At 43.5% G+C, this 14,584-nt stretch overlaps 1 protein-coding gene across 1 annotated transcript; it reads right to left on the reverse strand.

Moving 5' to 3' along the window:
• Positions 1-2,624: 2,624 nt before the first annotated feature.
• On the reverse strand, positions 2,625-12,599 carry LOC143155611 (uncharacterized protein C12orf50 homolog). Its single transcript, XM_076328580.1, has 8 exons — positions 12,486-12,599; positions 11,702-11,825; positions 9,183-9,347; positions 7,563-7,844; positions 6,797-6,906; positions 5,365-5,683; positions 3,301-3,392; positions 2,625-2,690 (listed from the first exon to the last, which is right to left on the reverse strand). Exons 1-8 carry the CDS (start codon positions 12,597-12,599, stop codon positions 2,625-2,627), a joined length of 1,272 nt encoding a protein of 423 aa, XP_076184695.1.
• Between the last annotated feature and the right edge of the window lie 1,985 nt (positions 12,600-14,584).

Genomic DNA, 14,584 nt, shown 5'->3' on the forward strand with positions numbered 1-14,584 from the left:
GTATGGTGACCTCAGGAAACTGCTGGTTTTACCCCTCTGGAAACTCCAGGGCAAGCCTGTCTATGGGCCGGGCTGGATGGAAAACCCGACAAACAAGCTGAAGAAAGGTGTCAACGATTCTCGTGTCTCGGGGCTTATTTTCAAGTGCTGTTAGTTTAAGCCAGCGTGGGGGACGTGTCATGCAGCGCGTATGTGAAAACACAGACACGCAGTCTTGAGGGCCTCCCTGCATGAAATGCTGAATATCCTCCCTTTCCTTGGGCTCCTCTTTGGGGCCCTCATGCCAGAGACAACCAGGCAGGAGGGGATTAAGGAACGTAATAGGGGATGCGTCTGTGGTCTGGAAAACACGCCTGTATTTTTTGTTGTTTTTGTGGGTCTTAGTGCCTTTGAAGCTGTGAAAGGGAAGTCTTGGATAAGGGTTTGACCACACAAAGCACTGATCCCTTCCCTTCCGCTGGTTTCGGCCAAGAGCAGTTGAGAGCTGGCAGGAACTGTTACTATCTCGTTGAGCCATGTATTTATTGTATAATGATGAGGTATTTCTTAGTGTCTGTGACTAGCCAGGTTGAGCAAGTGATGACTAAGAGAACAGCATTTGTAATTTCTCTACAGGAAGCTCCAGTGAAAAGGGAAGAGATAGTGTACTGAGGTTGCGGTTCCACAACAATCCAGGATCAGCCAAGTATGGCCCTCATGGCCACGTCCTTCTCCTCCTGCATTTATTTGTCTTTCCCTTGAGCTGGGCCTGCCACTTAGCTCGATCCTTTGCTGGGAATATTGGCGTGTTAACGTGCTAGAAAACTATTTTCTTTTGGCTTTGGCTTGTTGGGTTGGCTTTTCAGGGTGGGGAGGTGGGTTAAATTGCACCAGAAGGTGCTAGTTCTTTATGATCCCAGTTGCAAAGGCGCTCAGATTCTATAAAGCATCTCTTAAGATGCTGGGTGTTTGAGATCACACTAAAAAGAAAAGGAGGATAGTATAGATAATCATATGACCCTTCAGATGCTGGGAACCCCAAGCTGTGCAACGTCGAATGGGCCTCCCACCATGGCCTAGCACACCCTGTAGATCCCGTGCATGGAAAAGTTAGCCCATGTTGGTCATTTGAGCTCTTACAGGATTTTCCTAAAGAAGCCAACTCTATTCCTCATTTCTACTGTCAAACAAAAAGGATGTTCACATGAGAACTTCTTCTCGCTGCACCGTTAGATAAAGGCGAGGCCAGGCAGGAGGTCGCATATAACGGGACACAATATCCCTCAGAATTAAGATTTTAAATTTCCTCAGGCAGACAACATATAAAATGTTGCCGCAAGGCATCATGTGCCACAATTTGGAACTCCAATGTCTAATTAGAGGGGGGGAAACATTTTCGATACACTTAGTCCTTCATTTTAAAAAGATGTTTCTTGTCCGTTTTGTAACTCTCAGCTAAACCAGATACTCTAGATTTTTCTATTCTTATTGCAGTTAAGGAAAGTGATGCCCAACTGCATGCCTGTTTACAACCGCTACAGCGTTTTGCAAGTTTAAATTATTAAAAATTAAATTTCAAAATAGAGTAAAAATTACACCATTACCACCCAAGGTTTATGCAAGATATTCTCAATCAAGTAGGATAGAGAAATGTATGACTATATTTCTCATAGAACGATAGAATCATTTCAACTAGAAGGCACCCTGGACGGTATCTGATCCATCCTCATTTCTAAACAGTCACGATGAAGAAAAGGCTCCAAGGAAGCAAAACGCTTTTATAGTCACAGTTACGGGTGCCACCGAAACAATTACTGGGTCCCAGTGTTACAGAAAGAAGTTTGAAGGGCTCTCCTCCAAAACTGATGATGTTCTAAGAATGACCAAAGGTCAGGTAAATGCAAAAATGGAAAAACGTCTGAGACAAAGATATGAAGTCATATATGTTACATATATGTAACAATTTAGTATGAGGTTTCTTGATTCAGAAAGCAATATTAAAGTGTTCTTTTTATCAGTCTTCCACTCAGGCTTTACCCAAGCTTTTATACTTTAGTTTACAAAGTGTGTAAAACCATATTTCAGTTAATTCTGAGAGTTTTCTTGTGAAGTTCATTTAGTTCACAACACAGTTCTGCTGCCCTGCTAAAAGTGCAAAATCTCAAGATCAAACTCAGAGTGAGCCCCCAAACGTCTGGCAAACAGCTAGAGAATCTGGCTTTCACACAAACACATCTACTTTCTAGAATGCATTACTATTGCTGTTTACATGAAAAGTCCTCTGAAACTCTGAAATAGTATTTATTCATATTAGTAATTATGCACTAAAACATCTGTCAGATAAAATAGGGGAAGGCTCTACTTGGGGACTTTTTTCTCTAAGGACATCTTTTACTATCAGTCTTCTGGTGTACAGCCATAGTCTATAAAAATCATTTCAAGTGTCAGATTTTTGTAACAGACTAAACTTAGTGGATATGTGACCATACAGAGAACACTTTTTTAATTTTTAATCAGTTTCTAAACGTTACAATGTACTTCCTCCAACATATTTTTTGAATTTGCCATTTTATCAGCTTTGGTTTTTCCAGTTGATAACTTCCGTATTTCAATTTAGATTTTTCTTGTGAAGTGACGCACTCGCTTCATCTCTTTCTCCTGTCTACGTATCGTTCTCCTGTTCTGTTCGCTTCCACGTCTTCTTGGCTCTGCTGTCCAAATAGATATGCAGAACATTTTGTGCATAATGTATTAGAGGAAAACTACGTGCTCTTTCAGAAACATTTTAAGAATTAAGCTTTCGGCGCGAGACACGAGATAGAGGCTCTAATCTCTGCTTTCAAGACGGCTGTAAAATGTATTCACGGTCCTTCGGGCATCTTGTGAAGGGTTTGTAGCCCGAGTCCTTTTATGAATTTGGACCTCGGCTGATCATCGTTCAGCTATTGCAGATGCTTCACGAGCAGCCAAGCAGAGGGACAAATAGATCGCGCTCATATAGTCTCTGCTCTGCTTTGCCCAGTGCTACAAGCCAAACCCCACTTCTTGTAGCTCCTCGCTTTAAAGGCGGGCACATCTTTTGCTTTCATGTCAGTAATATGGGGAAAAACTAGGAATCACGGGCTAGTTAGGCAGGCAAAATTACATGTCTGCAAACAAACAAAACTACTAACTGCTCTGTCAGAGTACTCGGCACTGCTTAGAATCTCGCGGGTTTTGGTTGGGGGAGTTTTAAGAGCAATTTTGCATTCCCTCGGTGGGGAGCGACATGCCACTTTTACTAAAAAGACTGAACTGTAAAAATTTCTCTCAAACAGTTACCTGAATGGTTGTTTTGAACCTGGCGAACGTTTTTGCATGTGGGGTTTTTTTCCTCCAAGTTGGTGCATTGTAAGATCCCGAGGTATATTTGTCTGTAGAAAAAACATACGCATTGTTTCTTAATTTCAGCTACCATTTCAGGAAAGACTCTCTCAGTCTGATGTGTGAATTCAATATTACGTTGGCTGAGGTGTCAATTAATGCATCGGGTGAGTCATACATCCTCTCTGAAATACAAGCTAGTGTTAAATACAGACTTTCTCTCTAGTACTTTAAAGATCATTTGCCATCTTGCAGCGTTTTCAGCAGGCCCACAGGATCTTCCAAACGCGGCGGTTCTGCCACGGACGTCCTTGACTGGAAGAACGTGAATGTTGCTGTGTTGAAAATCTTCCCAAAGGCATCAGTTGCTGTTAGATTAAGTGAACCCGTAAGCCAGCCTCCTGTTTCATCTCTGGCTGTGCAAGCACTAGATGCAAGGCAATATTACGGTTGTGTGCTTGGCACTTGATTTTGCGCCAGAGTAAGCTGCCTACTGACGAACCGTTTTCTGTAAAATTTGGTTAAAACTTCATCTCATTAATACTCTTGTTTCCTGTTAATTCCAGCTTAATGCCACTGATTCAAATTATTAATTGCCCAATAATCCTACAACTTTCCGTTGATACACAACATGTAAGTATTACCATAGTTTTCCGTTTGGGTCCAAAATCTCCTCTTTGTGTCAAGCTGATTCCTTTGTTTGGAGCGTTTCCCACCGTACGGCTCAGGTACTGCTGAAAAGAAAGGTAGCGAAAATGGTAACGGTCGCTCTTGTGACAAAAATGCTGCTCACCTTTTTTTTGAAATGTGCTCTCCTTTTCTTAACCTGGAAATTGGGTAAGAGGTATTCTTCACATTAAGAACGTTCTCTCTGTAATCTCTCTACCAATCTGTCCACATTTAATCAAAGCAGACATTCAAAGCAAAAAGAAAAGCCCCACAACTCTTCGTCCCCGAGACGAAGCAGTGATGTCGGGATTCATTTCACTTCACTTTATTCCTCTTAAAGCGGGGGTTACTCTGTCTGAAGGAGGTTCCTTTTGTTGGAAATTAAGGCAGGGAGGCACCTCAAGGTGGAGATGCAGCCCAGCTTAAGAGAGGAGACTGCAGCTGGCAAGATGAAATCACTTCCTCAACTTAGGATTGTTTCAATTATTTGCCACTAAATGCCTTGATGAAGTGACAGATGAAAAACCACAATGATCCAGAGTGACCGTGGAAAGAGAAAGTAGAAAGGCAAACAAAACCCAAATGAGGTACTAGATTGCGTGACGCTATAGCAGCAAGTTAAAAAAAGCGAAAGGTGTAAAATTATGGTTGCATCTGCAACAGACTGCCGAAAAGAAAGATACAAGACTCAGAATGCCACCTGTAGGCTTCTTGTCAAATTGATGGCATAGTACGTCCTATCAAGAGGACAGTAGAGTATTTCAATTGATACATTTAAATCGAAAACAGACGTTTGAATTAGACCCAAGGCCTTGTTTATTCAAGATGAGAAATAATCCTAAATAATGGCAATAACCAGAAAGCCATCACAATCAAAACTCCAGTGAAATCCTAGTTGTGGCAAAATGCCGCGCAAAGCAAGGTCATTCGTCCCCTGCTGGGAGGAGGAAAAAAGTTGGACAAGAAACGCTTCTTGAGAGGAGACTGAAACTCTACTGCAAAACTACTTCTAGTACTATTGCTATCAATAGTTAGAGCAAAACGAGAAGCTAAAGGTGGACTATTCCGAGGTTTATGAAATACTTCAAAAGAAGAAATCACCTAAGAGGTGCTGTAAATAGTGGGGATCAGTACGTTAGTGCACATCAGCGCATCATCGTGTTCATCCCTCTTTGTTGGCAGAGAAATGAATTCCTGCTGCGACGGTGGCTCAATTACTGCTCATGAATATTCTGTCTGACTAACTGTAAAGCTTTACAAAGCTTTACGTTTCTGCCTGTGGATACTGCTGCAATCTACTTAGGACAGTTGTGCGGGATCAAATTTAAGAATGCTGCGTAAGCAGGAGCCCACCTGTAGATCCGTTGGACGTTGGTTCTTGGCTGACGGTGACAGTACGGTAGACTACGTATGCTGATCTTGGAGGTCCTGAAGAATTGGAATAAGTCTTTCTTCCAGTTTCCCTCACGTAAGGGATAGAAGCAGCAGTTCCATCATCCTTACCCCGACCCCTCTGTCGGTCACCTGGTTTCACTGTGGGGTCGGAAGTGTGAATTCCTAGAAGTGAAAAAACAAACAGGAATGTTGTGCTATTACTCAGAAGGTGACATATTGCGGGAGACTGGAGGCTGGAAGACAAGATGAAAAAAATGTTCTTTGTGGATAGTCCAATCCAAATATATTCAGTTATTTTATTTACCACCGGATGTCCAGCAAGGAGAAGCTGATGCTGAAGTATATTACCTCCATTTTCAAAGGATCTGCGATCTGTTCTGGGAATACGCTCTGTTGGTGCTCTCCTTCCGGAAGTCTCTGCGCCCCTTTTTGTGTTAGTACGTTTTGTAGGAGTTGTAGTACCCTCACCTGGAAAGGCAACAGAAAGAATGTTTTAGCTGCTCGTGTGTAAGCCCAGGGAACGGCACTGCCGTTCTCTTCCTCCCACCTCTGTGAGCTAGTGATTAGCTTAGTGCAATTTCCTGTAACCTCTCGTTTGATATTCTTCTTTCTCTCTTGTTAGTTATTTGGATCCTGTCGAGCGTAGCTGATGCGTAGCTCTCATGCTCTCTAATACCATCATGCACAGGTTAAAGAAGACTCTGGCTCCAAAGTAAAGAACCAGCTACACGTTACCGGCTCGTTCTTTAGCTTCTCACTGCTCAGGAACGATATCTGTGAGCCCTACCTGATGGAATTTATGGTATTTTCAAGATGCGCGTCATCATCGTCCCTAAAGCCTCAGAGAACTAACTCAGTTGAAGAAATGCTTTGGGGAAACATCTCTATCCTTTTCTCTGAATGTATCTAACGGTAAATAAAGACATGTCTTAAAAGCTGTAGTCGTGTATTTGTTACTGATCCCGCGTCTGGAGTCTAACTGTATCCAAATACTTGCCAGAAATAGCTTTTCAAAACTATTTCAATAACAAACATTTTAAACGTCGAAATAAGAAGAAAACAATTTTGCCCGATTCTTTTGAGCGGTTTAGGCAGGCAAAGACCGTCAGTCGAAAAAGCATGACACGGAGACAATTTTTCCGTTCCCGCTTTTTATGAGCACATCCTCCTACTCAACTCTGCTTTACATAAAACAGTATTATCGCGGTTTTATCCCTGAAATTTACACTACTGTGAAACTAAACAATTTATTTTTTTTTTTAATTAGAAGTAGCAGGTCATCTTTCTGCCCAGCAATTTTTGATGACTGATCGACTGATGACTCTGGTGTCTTGTTATATTAAGAACATCTCTCCCTCTCCTAAAATGGAATTAGATAGTACTTACTCACTAAAACAACGAATACAGATTTTTCTCGGTCACGCCACTTGGTCAAGAATGAAGGAGAAACGTAGTAAGGGAGGTAAATACTTACTAATCTGTATTCCTTTGAGCTTGATTCTGTTGGGTAAAGCCCAACATTCAAAACAAAATGGAACTCTTTTGCGGATCTCTTTCAGAAGACGCTTCAAGGGGGTATTTATTTAATCTAAATTTAGTTCTGTAGAAGTTTGATGTGTCGCTCCATTTCCTCAGCTAGACACCCAAGACAGCCAGCAGCGAGCGCGGAGCACCTCTGGGAAAGTGACTCATCTCCCCTTTCTTTGGCACTATCTTATGATGCAAGAAATAGCCCCCTAAGAGTGCCTGTCTCTCTCCATTTACAACGCAGAGCCTAGACGAGAAATTTAAACTACATTCCTAACCTTAGGGGGGTTAAAATTAGACTACACAAATCTTGATCTTGAAGAAAAATTATATGAAAGACCTATGTTGTGTATCTCAGGACAGTACGCATAGGGTTAATAGCCCATTTCTACCTTTTCCATCTGCAATCGATGCAGGTAGTCACCACGTGTGTGACACTGTACACACACACACACACACATATATGGGGAAAACTTACTGAGGCACTGTTATGCTCTTTGTAATAGGCTACCTTTTATTGTCACTAAACTAAAAAAGCGTGGAGGCGGGGCAATCTGTGTAATAGTTTCTCCCTGCAACAGTAGTTTTAAAAGTGGTAAACATTGTCCAAGAAGATGAAAAGTACTTGCCTTTCTGCAAGTCTCGCTCGGTAGCTTCCAAGGGTAATAGCTCGTTTTCCCGAGGCGAAGACGCAGTTTTTGTGGATTGCTGTTGGTGAGGGTACTGAATCCTGTAATACTCTCCTAGACGTACCCCAAGAGGGAAAAAAAACCCAACGTTTACTCTCTTGTCAGCACTGCTGTTTAGGAAAGAGTGGCTAATTTCATATTTACCAGATTTATAGCATATTTCCTTTATTGCTCTTTCCTCTTCGATGTCTGCAGCAGTCTTAGGCACCCAGTCAGAAACATCTGTAGGAGATATTTTTAGAAGCTTACTAGGTATCTATACAAAGCCCTTCAACACTTCCTGATAATCAAACACCATAAGGAATTCCATTTCGGTCACGGTTTTGGTTTTTCTGACCGCAACCTCTCTTTCTGGACAGAAAAATGATTCCTTAATGTTAGGCCTTTCCAAGTGCAATGGAATTGCAGTTACCACACGTATTAAGAAGCTAACATTTGTTGATTTCAAATGCTTCAAAAACATCTTCAGTAGCCATTGCCAAAATAATCCTTCTTCCTTTACACCCAAAAGGAAATCTTCTGATTAAGCATGTCAGCAGGGAGTGCTTGTCACAAGACCTCTGCCCAAAGTTACTCTCCTGTAATGTCTGCCGGCAGAGCTGGTGAAGTGAGTGCTCCTTACCCGTCTCGGTTAAGGCTACTAAGATCAGCAAAGCCCTACTTTGTATATTGCTTAAATTAATGCGGCTTACTCAGACTGAAAGCGAGTTAGGAAGCGCTAACAGGCAGCCCTGCCAGCCAACCTGAAGGGCAGGGGGAAAGTGAAAAGCAGCTTGGGGCTGCCTGAGAACTAGCACAGTAATTTGCGGAGTGCACGCGTGAGAGTCGGTCGTTCTCTGACTTTCGCTCTCCGGGAATGTGCAATTCACTCCTGCCCTGTGAATCTCTCCTCTCCCAGTGAGATACAGTCAACGGTTTAACTACATTGTAGAAATGAAAAAAAAAAAAAACAAAAAAAAAACCCCACACATACACATTCAGTTAAACTAGTGCAGAGTTTTGCATGGATTCTCTTTGCTAGGTTTAAGAATAACTTTCTGTAATACAATGAGACTGCCTACAGAGTTTAGGAAATCAGTTGAACAAATCATTTAAGTGGAAGTCACACAACTCTCTCTTGTGAACAAACCTGTGACTTCACCTTCAGTGACGAGTGCGTACAGCCCCTGTTCAACAGTTTGTTTCCCAGCAAAGAAGTACCTGGTTCCTAAACTTGCAATTTCCTCCCCGAATTTCGAGGCATTTTGGGGGGTATTTGATGGCCATCTGAACCGTGGAGCACATTTTAAACTCTATTTAATGAAAGAGAGGTAGGTGAATTACAGCCCTATTGAAATATACAGCTAGGCATTTGACAGGAGTCAGAACGTGCTGCCTCACTCACATCTGGTGACTACCAGTTCCGACACTTTGAAGATTAGCGGGGAACTATTTCAAAAACTTGTCAACAAGTCTTTTCTAAAAATGTAACGGTTATTGTAATCGATCAGTTGTGAAGTACATTGCGAGAGTCGAAAAAGCCCACTCTACTTGCTTGTAAAAGAAAAAAAAACTGTTTACAGTTCTCTTCCTCTTCATCGTCCTCTTCATCGTCGTCTTCGTCGTTGAGGTTTATAATCAGTGGAGGGTGAATTGGGAATAAAAGATTCTCTTGATTTCTGAGTGATTCTTGACGATGGGCTGGATGCAGAATCCCTCCTTGGACACCCTGTTGCAACGGGGCATCTGCAGAAAAGAACATTGCATTTATTTTATGAGGAGGGAACTAGAATATCGCACCCAGGTTGAGACCAGCAGGTATAGTTTTGAAACCATTCTCATACTGAAGGGATCATTAAATAGGCAGGTTGTGCCTTTTAGGAAAAACCTTCTGCGGAGGTTGGCAAAGGAGCATCTTCCAACTACAGAAAGTATGAAAAAACAGAGAGAGATTGACAACCTCGGGAGACGTGTGATTAGGAATACCTGGGCTGAAGAGAGCAAATGGGTTGAGGACCCCGCCTGGGCAAATATTTTAAACATGCCGAATAATAGGCAGGCCTGTATCACTCCCCACGGCATCAGTTTTGAAGAATTTAGCAGTGCTAAGCACAGGATTAGCCCGTTTTAGCCTGTAGACTTTTTTTTCCCTATCAATTTTCTGAATCACAGCTCTCTTGACTAAGTACAAAATGTAGATTTTGAGAAAGACTATGAAGTTCGTGAAAATAATTTACACTGAATCAGGAGAAAGTCAGAAAAGATACTCTTTTCCTTAGGCCTTTGTATCTACCCATAATGTAATCTACCCAGCAAAACTATTTCAGCACTGGGATAGCATTTTCTGAGAGCCAGGAAATGCAACGGTCCGAAAAGAAAAATGATGAAAAATGGTGAGTCTGATTGCGTTGTTCAAGCTGACCAACGTGCAGCTATAGACACAATCAGGGTTCTGTGCATTGTATTAAAAACATTGAAGTTGGATATGTTGTCCAGTTTCAGAGGAATAAGACGAGGCATGGGCATCTTCCTGTATTCCACTTGTTGTTATTCTTGTGCACCTCTTGCTTGCCTACGAGCAGCGTGTGTATCATATTAAGCCCATTTTAATAACACTGCTGCAGATGGGATTTGTTGTGTCTCAGGCGAGAGAAAGTAAGAGACAACACTTTAGCTTGGTAGAGCCTTTCTCAGTGTCCCCAACAGGATATTCTCAGCTCCGGGTAGTGTAAGCCAAATCAAACTTAAGTCAGCTTAACAAGATTTCTAAGCATGAAAACGAATAAATGCAGTTTTAATGTTTGCAGTGTTCTTGTGGAGCACACGGACTCTGAATTTATGCACATTGCCGTAAAAAGAAAAAGGGTTGCGTCCATTTTCTCGTTCTGATCGTTGGACGTTGCTCTTCTACAGGATACCCTTGTCCGTAGTGCCTCTTGGGCATAGTCTCTGACTCACACCGCACCCACAAGCGTGCCTACGTGGTGTTTACGACAGCACTAGCTGCCAGGGGCCGGTGCTGTGGATGTGGGAACTGCACTAAGAGCAGTACGGGCACTCGTCGAAACAGCGCTCAAGTTCTTGCCGTGGTCCTATGTGGTTAGTTAGGCTCAACACGCCCAGCTATGACAGGCTGCCTTTTCCCGGGGGAACTGCAGGAACACAAGGTGTTTGCTTCTGACTAGAGGTCTTTCTGGACTTCTCTTCTGACACCTGTCTCCAGCTCCGGAGATCAGGCCCACGAACAACTACAGTTCAGTCCACTTGTTCACGCATCTGTGACAAGTCACGCTGACTTGCTCTCCCTCCTGCTTCCGCCTGATTTCTGACACCTGTCTTGGTTCCCTGCCCTGGACTCTTTCCCTGTTCCAGGTTCCAGCTGTCTACCCGGACTCCTGCTAGACAAGAGCTCCTCTTCGAAAGGGAAAAAGGAACCCAACTTACAGTGGTGGTTTTTTCCGTAAATACTCTGACTTTCAGATACTGTACTGCCCACACACTGTTACTGTACTTCAATAGCCTGCATCCAATGTTCAAGCCTGAAGAATTTATTCAGAACGATGAACTGGAAATACATCTGCACACACAGCACTGTAATCTGATGTTACCTCTACAAGGGGTGGCTCATCCAGGTAACATGTTGTGCTCCGTCAACAGATATTGCTACTAGCGGCCCTACCAACCTCCTCCCCCCACCACACACACTACTTTTTGTTTCTCTTAAGTGGTTACCTGCCTACTAACCATTTTCGCTACTAGAGAGATTTAATCCAGCCAATACCCCAGCAAAGCAACAGTCTTCCTCCACGGATCTCAGCAACCTAAACCGCCGTTTGTGACTTTGTCTTTCGTGTAACTGATAGTTAGGAAGATCCGTAACATGACAGCTAAACAAGTTGATGTGGCAACCCTACTCAAATGCCAATACAATTCCTTTCTTTGCCTTGAGCTTGCCGGGATAGCACATCATACCGCATCGGTTTGCCATGGTACATTTCTTGACCTTAACATATATATTACCTAAGCACTGGAAGTAAGCACCGGAAGGACATTTGCGTGTATTAATGAACAAACTGTTGAGAAAAAAGAGTTCTACTCACTGTTGCTAGGTGGCAAAAAAAGTCCATTTATAATACGAGGTTTGCTGTGACGGAAGGCACAACTGATCCTCACACAGCCTACGGGTTGTGTTTCCCACAAACAGGAGATGTTGCTGTACTTTTGCTGCAGGAGAAAACGGTTTTCAGATATTGTGAATAAAACACTAAAAACGGACTAAATGGATCAGCACGCGGTGTACTGCTGTGATGAACATACGACTAAGACTTTGCGGGACCACGCTCTGATGTTTTGGAACATTTACAGTTATCTTTAAAGTTATCTTCAGCTCCAGATACCCCTGAAGTTATCTCGAGTTAGGTCTATGGAGCTTTCATGGTGTAAAACTGTTCCTAGATAAGAATAGGAGTAAAGCAGTCTACTTACTGTGCTGCAGACTTTTCGTGAGATGCTGGGAAGAAAAAAAATCTGTTAGTCACTCAATTGACAGGTGGCCGCCTTTCCGTTCCTGCGCAGTGGGCTAATCAGGTCAATGTCACATGAAATCTGCTGTGCAAGTGCAAGTCTTAACACTAGCACTCTCTTACTATCAAAGGACGTGGGTCTACGGGAAAATAAGGAGTAAGAAGCAAAACCCGGGAAGATTCCCAACAAAAACTGAAACACTGAAAGACTGGGAATCGATGTTCTGAGACTACTGTCGTTACACCGCTCACACCATCTCCCGGCTGCTTTTATAGGTGACAACCACAAGCCTAATGGGAAAAAAAGGATATCTACGTGGATTTGTTTAATTATTTGTTTAATGGTTGCTGCTTTACTCACACATATAATCACAGTGCTGCTCTCCCTCTGTTGATCAATACGTCGCCAGCCAAGAAGTCGGCACACTATCGCAGAGATAGCACGTTCACAACGAGAGTCACTCTTGTTAGTCATGCTTAAAATTCTTTTTCTGTCGCTCTGCCTTATTAAAGTTTACAGATTTTAGCATCGCCTCTGATTATGCAATTCGCTTCTAACCCGAGGTATCTTCCTCAAGCACATGATGAACTCATCATTCCAAAGAGGCAACTGCTCATGACCATTACCCTGAACATACAAGCTCAGGTTTATACCCTGGATATGAACTACATCCCAGCTGAGAGCTGTAAATGCCAGGTTGCCGGGTATTTCTTAGCGACTTTCTGTGTCAGTTTTTAGAGGAAAGCAAAGTCACACTGGGGAATATTTGACTATTCGAAGGTAAGTTTCACCCACTTTTCCAGACATTAGCAGCTGGGTGTAGGAGCAGCATCTCCTACAAAAACACGCCACTTTTGGGCTGCAGCCAGTACAGCTGGGCCATCCACTGAGACACGCTGGGGTCTGGAGCCAAAGCCCATCTCCCAGGCATTAACGCCTAAATCCCCGATGCTGGAAGGGATGCAACAACAACGAGCCCTACACCCACCCCTGGATTTTTACCACGTGGCATATAAATATTGCTTTGAAGGGCAAACCCACGTTGAAGGACTTTGTTTTAAGTACCCGATTTTGCAGAAATTCAGGCAGTGGCTCTAAGCAGAGATGATAAACGTGGCCTATTTATTCAGAATCAATGTAACGTTGATTCAGTAAGAAAGATGAGCGATGAGTGAACTTTATGCGCGGTGTTTAACTGATGTGTCCCTTGAGTATCGGAGCCCAGTTCGCAGGAGTCCTAATTGCCTGTGGTTTAGGTGAGCATTAGCTCTTCTCACTGCTGCCGAAAATCAGATCTTTGACCTACAGGTGCGGCCATGACCCAGACAGAGCGACGTATCAACTTCTACCTTTACCTAATAAACCTCCCTTTCAACACGGGTGTATCAAGAAAGTCAAGGACACAAACCACTCTAAAAGCTACAGCACTTACCTGTGCGTAGGGGGAATAGAAATGGCAAGAGCGGTCATTCCCAACTGCGGCCATTTTCACCTCGTGTGCTTCTCCTCCACTCTCTTAATACCGGCAGAACAGACATGGAAACGTTAAAGCTACCAGCATTCAGGCCAATCGTAATCTTATCCCGAAAGCAGCAGTTTCCTTTCAAAAACTGGACCTTCAGGACCTTAGCTCTGCTGCTTTTTTGGAACAAAACGCCAACTGACAGCGAAATACACGTGAACGAAGGAGGTGGTACCTTCTCCAGGCTTGTTGAACCGACGAAGGCAGTTGCCAGCCGGTATAGAATGTTACCTTTCCACGGTTGCCAACCGCTCCTCCAGCTGGTGACATCAGCGTCATGGCGCTCTCTGACCTGTCCAGCTTGAACATCTTCCTTTATCTCCACTGCTTCAGAGTAAAGTACGGAAGATCGGACCGTTTCAAAGAGTCTCCCGCTCCGGTGTTTCTTTAACGTAAAACGGCAGAAACCCACTTGGCGGGGCTTCAATAATACCCAACTCCTTGCCGTAGGAACTGTGGCCTTGGAAGCAAATCTTTGACACCGCAAAGACAAACCTCCTTCTTGGACTATTTTTAACCAAAACCCTCGAGCCCAGTGTTTTCCTTACTGTACCTCTTTCTTTGGATGGAGAAACTTGCTGCTTCCTGCTAGTGCGCTGTTAGCTGCTAACTGCTTACAGTGTTGGGGTTCATTGCTTTTTCTCGCTTCCGTGACGCCCGCTGCCACAGCTAAAGCAGAAAGAACAGCGTACGCTTGTGTCCCTAATTAACACCTCTGTTCTCATTCGGGTCCTAGGCTGCCTCTGAACAAAAGGTATCGGGGGGGGGGGGGGGATGAAGTTTCAGTCCCGGAGCGTGGTAAGGCATACTGTTATCCCCAGGACATAGGGTCAAATTTGCAACACTGAGTGACATCGGTGACTTGGAGATGAACACTTCAGGTGCCAGTGACTCCATGGGCACAAAGGGTACAAGGCTGGCTCAGCGGTGGCTACAC

This window comes from Aptenodytes patagonicus, chromosome 1, assembly GCF_965638725.1.
Source record: "Aptenodytes patagonicus chromosome 1, bAptPat1.pri.cur, whole genome shotgun sequence".
Taxonomy (NCBI): Eukaryota; Metazoa; Chordata; class Aves; order Sphenisciformes; family Spheniscidae; genus Aptenodytes; species Aptenodytes patagonicus.